The 10,165-nt window shown below is 34.0% G+C and overlaps 1 protein-coding gene across 1 annotated transcript; it reads left to right on the forward strand.

Moving 5' to 3' along the window:
- Positions 1–1,500: 1,500 nt before the first annotated feature.
- Positions 1,501–8,546, forward strand: LOC111395494 (potassium transporter 6-like). Its single transcript, XM_023021516.1, has 8 exons — positions 1,501–1,907; positions 1,991–2,474; positions 2,565–2,618; positions 4,687–4,947; positions 5,038–5,090; positions 6,358–6,481; positions 6,573–6,827; positions 7,396–8,546. Exons 1-8 carry the CDS (start codon positions 1,869–1,871, stop codon positions 8,460–8,462), a joined length of 2,337 nt encoding a protein of 778 aa, XP_022877284.1. The 5' UTR covers positions 1,501–1,868; the 3' UTR covers positions 8,463–8,546.
- The last annotated feature ends 1,619 nt before the right edge of the window (positions 8,547–10,165 follow it).

Here is a 10,165-nt window from a genome sequence, read left to right on the forward strand (position 1 = left end):
AATCCAGGATTTGGAACTAGATGACATGTGTCATTTGATTATTCAAAAGACTCCCAAAAAAAAATAATAATAATAAAAAATAAAAAATTACAATGAACTTGTTTCCGAAGCTTGGTTTCAAAACCTAGCAAAGAAGCTAAACACTTATATTAAACAACTCATATGCATCTTGCAATCTTCCATTTTGACAGAATGAATTGATCAATATAGTGAATGTGGCAACATCGGGTTGGAACCCATTTTCCACCATGCAATCTAAAATAGTTTTCGCTTTGTTTGTCTCGTGCTTCTTGCAGTAATTAATCACCAAAATTGAGTATTTGCAGCTTATCAGTTGTGACCAATTTCAACGCTAATTCAAACTCATTAGCAATGACCGAAGTCATACGCAAATAATTAAATTCAGATATGGTTTGTAATTTGTCCTCTCTTTAGAATTTATCCTTACACCTTCATTTCTTCAGAGTAAAGGGAAATTTATCCGAAATGGATTCCCTTCTATGTAAAAAGAGGTGGACACCGATATGGACGCCTTGATATATGTATACCATCACCCTATATCTATTGCCTCTATGCCACAAGCTGTTTTAAAGGTTTTGGGGTAGGGGAAGGAGAAAATTTTTAAAGATTTGGAACTATGGTTGGGACAAATAAAATATTCGGGTATAATTTACAAAAAATAAAAAAGTTTGAAATCTCCAGTTGCAATTATTTGTTTTTAATTTTGGTCTTTTTAGGTGGAATTAACTTCTAACTAACCGAATTAGAAAGTATGGAGGACTTCCACACCAAAAAAGTCATCAAAGGGATATTCCGTCAAAATAAAAAGATAAGAGAATTTTTCACAATAAAGGCAAATGTTAAGAGTATGCCAATTATCAGATAATTATTTTTCTATAAATTCCAGAAACCTTTGTTAAGATATCAAAATTATCCTAGCCCCTATCTGAATTTTTTTTTACATACTTATTTTTAACAATCATTTATACAATAAAATACTCTACATAAAAACTAAAATATTTTCCCTATTTTTAGTAAAAACTAAATAACAATATTCTACTTTTTAATCGCACATTCTCCTAAAAATTGTTATTTAAAATATTTTTTTTTTCAAATAATGGTCATTCATTAAATAGGGGCTGAATTTCAAATTGTTAAATCGAAATGCTAATCCTTAATCAGTCAGTAGCGTAGAGATTTATATCTTACAGTTTTTTTGGGAGTGATTTTTTGCCCAAAAAAATTAATTTTTTGACCGTTATTTCACTATTTTAACCTTCATATTTGACTTCTTCTCTTACAAATAAATCTCACTTTTTCCTAACGATCAAAAAATCAATTCTTAAAATCACTCTCAAACATGCTCTTAATCTTCTTTTTGTTCATTTTCACTGATAATCATCCAAGAAATAAACCAACTTCAGCAAACGTACAATCACGAAAAGACTATTTAATGAATAAACTTACAAGTAACCTAACCTAGTCATAAATGACAAACCACATCTCACTGTCCTAAAAATATTGTGAAAATAATACTATCTTAAACTTTCACAAGCAGATTATTCGAATCAATATGCTCTGATTCCAAATTCTTATCTTTCTTTATCTGGCCTTTTACAGCACCGTTTTGTGGTTTTTCATTTTTTCTTTCTCTGGAGGTTGATGAACTTCTGTGTCTGTAATATATGGATACCGTCCAAATAAATTATTATATATCTGTGTATATATAATTGGAGTCTGTCAATGTGTGTCAGTTTGTGTTTCCTTGCAAATTCTTTACTGGGAGGGTAATTTGGAAAATTGGTTATAGTTGAAGTTCTTGAATTTGCAGTTGAAATGATTTTCTTAGAGTTTTAAGAGCACCCACCATGGATCTTGAAACTGGGATTCATCAGCATCAAGTCAAGGTGAGTTCTGCAAGAAAACATTGATGGATTTGAGCATGTTTCTGGGCTTTTTATTTGATAAATTTCGTTTTTTGGGATTGCAGAAAGAATCTTTGAGAACAGTTTTGACATTAGCTTATCAGAGTTTGGGTGTTGTATATGGCGATTTGAGTACATCACCATTATATGTATTCAAGAGTACTTTTGCTGAAGATATTGAACATTCCGAGACTAATGAAGAAATCTTTGGGGTCTTGTCCTTTGTATTTTGGACATTAACATTACTTCCTCTTCTAAAGTATGTGTTCATTGTGCTAAAGGCTGATGATAATGGTGAAGGAGGCACATTTGCACTTTATTCACTTCTGTGTAGACATGCCAGAGTGAATTCTTTGCCCAGTAGCCAGGTTGCAGATGAAGATTTGTCAATGTACAAGGACATTATTAGTCCTGCGCCGTCTACTTTTAGTGGAAGGCTAAAGTCTACTTTGGAAAAACAGAGAGTTCTGCAAAAGTGTTTGCTTATATTGGCTCTAACTGGTGCTTGTATGGTCATTGGTGATGGCATACTTAGTCCCGCACTTTCGGGTACTTGGTTCATGTCTTTTGTTCTTACATAAATTTCGACATTTTGAAGTGTGTTAAGTTATGTTTAAATCATCCCTGTGTTTTCTGCAGTTTTTTCTGCAGTTTCTGGTATTGAACTAGCAATGTCTAAAGAGCATCACAAATGTAAGTTTCTTGATCTTGTACTGTTTCGTTGTTTTCTAGAGAAATGTTCATCTCAGTCACCTTTGCCTGTTCCCAGAAAAAAATTGCTGATACTGAAGTAATTGCAAGGGAAACAGGGAGAAAATTACTTTCTTCAAAAAGATTAATTAATTATGCAGAATTAACTATTAGCTGCCTTACTGTTGCATTGTAACTGTTCTATTTTGTTATCATGCATTTGACATTTGTATCTTGAATCATGCAGTGCAATATTTCGGCTGTGGCATAGCTTATACTGCACAGGAAATAAGGGGACGTATAAATGAAATTAAAAGATTGAATGATTTGGATGTTTAATATAATGTTCATGGCTGTGGCTCCATGCCTAAGATTATTCAGTAATTTTTTTTTAGTAATTTTTTTTTGGGAGAGGAAAAATCCCTAATTTAGTCTTGTTTCAAGATCCTAGTTCTAGTTTGTGCAAGCTTTATGTTGTTGCATTTTGCCAAACTATTATATGCTTCAGAAGGCTCGCCATCATAAGGTTTAGAAAGAAAGAAGTCCAAGGTTTTAAAGTTCTGGTTGCATCAAGTGATTTTTGGGTAAGCCATGGCCGGCAAAGCTTTCTCACCTCTTTTTGCCCTTTCTTTCATGGCCCAGTCAGTCATTTTGTTCTGCTTTAGGTTTCTTCTCTCCTATTCTCACTTCCCCAGAGCTTCTGGTAACTGAGATGGGATCCTTGCCTGGATTCGTGTGAGAGTATGGCCTTTATGGATTAAAAAAAAAAAAGTAGAAATCTTAAAGAAATCGTGTGCAAATCGTTGTCTTTAGGCCATTCTGATACAATGAGGTCATGCACTATTAGCAAAGAGGGAAATTTCTTTATTGGTGTCATATTGAAGATAATTTCATAGCCATGTGTGAAGATATATGTAGAACGAGAGAATGATCAAAGCCATGTGAGCAGAATAACACCTGGCTGTCTGTATAATATGCTCTAATATGATCTGAAAACATTTAGAGAAGTATTATGGATGCTTGTTCGAAATATATGAACTGTTGATTTCTCTTTAGCAAATATAGGCAAATGATTCTATTAAGGCCTTGTTTGGCCCCCATTAAAATTAAAACTTATATTTCTCTCTCTTCTTATCGATCATACATTCTTCAATAAAATAATATTATATGTAATCTCAAAACTTTTTCTTCTTTTTTTAATCACACATTCTTAAAAAAAAAAAAAAAAAAAAAAAAAAAAACCCACTATTCCAACCATGAAAATTTCAAATAATGGAGGCCAAATGGGCGCTAAATACAGACCTGTTGCTATACTTTGGCTGCTGAGGCTTAACCTGGCATTAACATCCATAGATGTAGCTGCAATTTTTATGTAGGATTCTCGTTCAAGTTATTGAAGAACTATTGCCTAGAAATCTATAGCATATTTAGTTTTAATTGGTTAGATGATCCTTCATTTAGATGGGTGATGTGAGCTTTAAAAAATTGCTTCACCTGATGATTTTGTTTGCACTAGCACATGTACGTGACTGGATATAAATAGAAGAGTGGGTTGGGAAGATGGAGGGATGGGGAAAGAGAGAGAGAGGGCAAACATATTGGATTTGTTAAATATAACTATCATATTTTGAATTTTCGGTATATATTTCTCTTTATGGTAGTAGTTCAACGGTTTCAGTTATCTCTTGATGGGATTAATTTAATTATGAGAATGCAGAGTGCTATGATTCTTGTTGTAAACTTTTGTTGATACAGAAGCTTCCACTTCAAGAATGAGTTTCAACTTTCATTATAGCATATATGATGAAGCTTGCTTTTTTATTTATTTTTATTTTTTAAATCATATGATTATCGACATCTTTACTATGTTTCATTATTATGCACTACATAATACATATTTTAACTGAAGAAGTTTGGTGCCATCTCACAGAATAAAATATTTCGGTGGACTCAAGCTTTTTTACTCCCCTCTATCTGGAAGACCTGATATATAATTTCTGATCATGGAATTTTATTTGGGCTTATAGTACACAGCAGAACTCTAAACTTTCTTAAAATGAAAATCTCGCAGATATAGAAGTCCCGTTTGCTTGTATCATATTGATTGCCTTGTTTGCCCTTCAACATTATGGCACCCACAGGGTCGGATTCTTATTCGCACCTGTCGTCATAACGTGGCTTTTGTGCTTAAGTGCTATTGGTGTATATAATATTTTCCACTGGAACCCTCACGTGTATCAAGCTCTATCTCCGTACTACGTGTACAAATTTCTGAAAAAGACACAAAAAGGAGGTTGGATGTCACTGGGTGGGATCCTGTTGTGTGTAACAGGCAAGTGTATATAATTAACGCTAGTACGGTGTTCTTCTTTCTTTTTCTTTGCTCTGAAGAGTTATTAATTTATTTTTTTCATTCCTTCAGGTTCGGAAGCAATGTTTGCTGATCTAGGACACTTTTCCCAATTATCAATAAAGGTACGGTACTTTCATGTATAATAACTTATCGAGGACGCTTTTCCTAGTTGTTAAGAATCTTAAAGTAAAATTCATGTAGTAGATTACTTCCTGTGTTATGAACTACATATATCACCATTTTGAATTTCCTTCCCGCGTAATTTCTAGTTGGTTTTAGTTATTTCCTCAATTAGGCATATCCTCTGGAGCCAGTCACACGAAAGCCCAAGTTCTACAAGATAATGTGTATTGAAAGTCAATTGAATTTTGATCTAGTTTTTAGTCCATTAGAAAGTTATTTTTTAGTTTAATCTAGCTAATTTCTCTCCTACACAAGATATAGATGGGTATGACCACTTTTGATGCTGTTCTGCTTCAATGTTAACATATAATTCTTCATTGTTGAAGTTTTTCCAAGGGTCATGAAAAGACATTATAATTTATATTTAGCTACCACAAATTAAGTCTTGTTCACAATAAATTTGGGATCAGCTAAATGAATCATTTTTCCACAATCCGTTCGATTCATAAGCCAGATCTACTGGAAGATCCAAAGCAGTTTTATTCTTGCAACCATTAAAAACCATGTTAGTTTTGGTCTACCCCTCTCTCTTTTAACATTTTTTTACTAAAATCACGTCACTCTAATAAACGTGCACCTCTTTAGATATATGCAAAATATGTCCTGACAACCTAAGCTGGCATTCCCTTAATTTATCCTCTATCTCTATGGCCTCTTGTTAGCTTATAGTCGCATTTCTTATCTAGCAGCTATATGGAAGCCATACCTGTATGTTCAAGATTCTTGCTGTGAAGCACAATCTTGGTGAACATTCAATAGCTTGTTGTGGTCCATTTTAGGAGCTTTTTGTGTTTTACACTATTTTTATTTTTTTCAGAGGTTCTTACGTAAAAATTCATAAACAATTTAAGGTAGTACCTGAGTTTTGCGTTTTATTGTGTACAGAAATGATATTTTATCCATTTATATCAGCAGTCAGATTCATGTTAATTTGAGCGATTTTCAGTAGTCCAACAACTGCCGTAATTTCAATTATTGCACAAGGGTCATCTTCCTCCAGCAGTTTACAAGCTTGGGGAAACTATTCCCTCGTGTAATCTTTATGAAATTTTTGCTTAAGTCAAGCTGTTAATCCTATCTGGTACTAAGAGACCTCTTGACTTATAATTTATCCACATAAATCAAGGGATCAGTCCATATAACAATTGTTCATTTCTTAATATCTCTCGAAACTGAACCTTCATTTTATGTACTTTTCTTTTGCAGATAGCCTTCACATCTATCGTCTATCCATCTTTGGTTCTTGCATATATGGGGCAGGCTGCTTACCTTTCTCAGCATCATGTTGTTGATAATGATTTTCGTATTGGATTTTATGTTTCTGTACCTGGTACGTGTTTTCAATTGTTGTTTTCAAGAGAGGAAGAATGTGAATTATTGGCCAATTAACACTCAACAGAAGAAATATTTGCTTATGACAGATAAACTAAGATGGCCGGTTCTGGTGATTGCCATACTTGCTGCAGTAGTTGGAAGCCAAGCCATTATTACCGGAACTTTTTCAATTATAAAACAATGCTCTGCTCTGGGGTGCTTTCCAAGAGTCAAAATTGTACACACGTCGTCAAAAATCCATGGCCAAATTTATATACCGGAGATCAATTGGACTTTGATGCTTTTATGTTTGGCCGTCACTATTGGTTTCAGAGACACCAAAAGCATGGGAAATGCCTCAGGTAAGGCTACCCCACTACCCTGAAAATAAAAGAAAGAAAGAAAGAAAGAAAAAATATTGCTAATATAAAATAAAACATTCATATACAAAAAATACTCAATATTAGTATGGCATGTTTGGCTAAGCTTAAAAAATTGAAAGTACTTACATGAAAAGTAAGCAAAAACTTTTAATAAAGTAAGCTTTTGAACTAAAAATGAGCAAGAGATAAAATGTTTCGATAACCTACTTTTAAGTAAAAGAAGTTATTATGAAAGTAACTCTTGCTACTTGTTTTCAACTTTGACCAATAAAAAAGTTATTTATTTCAAAACTAACTTATTTACTTATAATTAAACTTTGTTAGCTTATCCAAGCGTGAATAAGGAAAAAAAAAAGCTTTAAAAAGCTCAAACCATGTTGCCTCTCCATGTTTGAGCATTTTGTGAAACATCAGATCTCTGGATGTTCAGAATTCTTAATGCAAAGTCCATGCTAACTGAAGAGCCTAATGTAGTTCTCAAGTAATCACTATTTTCGCATTATAATGACATTTACTAAGCCGAAGTTTATTCTTTTTTGTTATTCAGGTTTGGCAGTTATTACCGTCATGTTGGTCACGACCTGCTTAATGTCTCTAGTTATTGTCCTATGCTGGCACCAGAGTGTTGTCCTTGCAATTTGCTTCGTCGTATTCTTTGGCACATTTGAAGCGCTATATTTTTCTGCTTCTCTAATCAAGTTTTTGGAAGGAGCATGGGTACCTATTGCCCTTTCATTCATCTTTATGTTAGTGATGTGTGTTTGGCACTATGGTATGTTGAGGCAGTACGAGTCTGACGTCCAAAATGGGGTTTCTATTGACCGGCTACTTAGCCTGGGTCCCAGTTTGGGCATTGTACGGGTCGGTGGCATTGGCCTCATTCACACAGAGCTCGTATCTGGAATTCCAGCAATCTTCTCCCACTTCGTCACCAATATTCCGGCCTTCCACCAGGTTCTAATCTTTCTCTGTGTCAAATCAGTTTCAATCCCTCATGTGAAAAACGAAGAACGGTACCTTGTGGGACGTATTGGTCCGAAGGAGTATCGTATATACAGATGCATTGTTCGATATGGTTATCGTGATGCTCATGTGGATAATGAGCAGTTTGAGAATGATCTCGTATGCAGTATAGTTGAGTATATACGAACAGGAAGAGCAGACTTGGATAGTGCGGATGAAGATGCTGCGAAGCGACGCGAGGAAATGATGGTCGTGGGAACGCCTACTACTCATCTAGATAGAATCCAAGTCCGTGAAGACGATGATGATGTGGCAAATACCGAATTGGCTAGTACTTCGGAGCTCAGAGAAACACGGTCTCCACCCGTAATCAGGCCGCGGAAAAGGGTGCGGTTTGTAATTCCCGAGAGTCCGGAGATCGACCAAAATGTCCGGTATGAGTTGCGAGAACTGATGAGAGCTAGGGAAGCTGGGGTAGCCTACATAATGGGACACTCATATGTGAGAGCAAAGCAAGGATCAAGTCTAATCAAGAAGATAGTTATAAATTATGGATACGATTTTTTGAGAAGAAACTGTAGAGCAAACATATATGCACTAAATGTGCCTCCAGCATCTACTTTAGAGGTGGGAATGGTGTATCATATATGATTTTGATGATGAATAAAAATTATGAATTTTGTAAACTTGGTGGTAATGTAATTTTACAGAATAGTTATAACCATTATATTTTAACACGTTTCTTCAAGTATAGGTCACGTTTATGTATTGTTTTTTGGGAAGTGTTACATGTACATAATTGTCTATATAATGGTGTCCATAATTATACTTGACGCTAGATCCAATTTTTAATTCAAATCTCACACTTGCACATCAACAATCGGATGATTGTCACATCACATTATGGACACCATTATGTGCAATAATTATGTACAAATAGAATTTTCCTTTTTTTTTTTTTATGTAAAAAAATTGACAATATTAAATTTTAATAAATAGGTTACCTTGGGGCAAAACCCAAATGAATATCAATATAGTTGGTCGAAGGCAAAAATTTCACCGATTGACGTAATTTTAGATGAGTTGACGTAGAAAATTGTCCGGTAAATTGGTACATTGTAACTAACGGATATGTCAAAAGTCTCATTGACGTAATTCAAACAGAGTGATCTAATTGCTTGTAAATTAAAGTATAGAGGTGTGATTTCACTAAATTAAATTTTAGTGACTCAGTTACATCTATGATGAAATTCCTGTGACCTTTTATGTGCAATTTACTCAGAAATATGATGGTAAGACAGATACGTGGGAATACTAAAATGTACAAAAAATAGAGAATATATGTGAACGAGAAAACTCATTTATAATTGAACAAAAAGTTATGGGATTCGCCTACCTTAATTTCACTGACCATTAAAATATATATATATATATATATATATATATATATATAAAAGAAAAAGAAAGAAAGAAAGAAAAACTATCAAGCCTATCGAACTCGACCCTATTAGCAACTCCATCATCATTAAGGACTAATAGTGAAGTGCTCCATACTTGATGCTGCAAGAAACTATTAAAGAACGCAATTGATACCCTCTAATTTTTAATAATGTCAAGAATGAACAATTAAATTCGTTAATTCGCAAAAGATTGTTATCAAAATCAATATATATATATATATAGATATTGGAATAATTTTAAAACTATAACTAAAATAACTATTTCCAAATATATGACATAACAATTTTAGTTAAGTTACAAAAATATAACACGTGTAATATAATATTATTTTTTTTCATAAAACTTGTAACGAATGTGGGACACAAGCGTAACATTACGTGTAAAACGTAACATATCACGTTACATGTCTAATACGAGCATAACACACTTTGCTGTGCACATTCCACTAGCATTGTCACATGTTTCCACCACTACTAGCAACCACCATTACTATCATCTCTATTACCACCAATACACATTATCAAACAATCTCATCACCATCAAAACCACCACAAAATCTGCCATCGTTGGCCTCACCATCTTCAACGCCACCCTATCCCACCACTACCATAGAACCACCACGAAAAGACACCATCACCACCTTCACCAAACATGAAAAAAATTCAAAGAAATAAAAAACAAGATTTGAAATTTCAAATCGTGGCTATGTAGTAGTAGCGTCGAGGTGGAGCAATGACATAACCTAAATGGAGATCAAAGAACCCATTCCTACTCTTATCCCGAAGGAACTGTTGCAAATTAGTGAAACTTACTAATGTCGTTGGTCTTTAATGAATAAGTCTTTTTTGTTGCAAGTCTTCCATCTATTTAGAAAGTTGACTTTGTCTCTCTTA

Source organism: Olea europaea, chromosome 1, assembly GCF_002742605.1.
Source record: "Olea europaea var. sylvestris chromosome 1, O_europaea_v1, whole genome shotgun sequence".
Classification (NCBI taxonomy): domain Eukaryota; kingdom Viridiplantae; phylum Streptophyta; class Magnoliopsida; order Lamiales; family Oleaceae; genus Olea; species Olea europaea.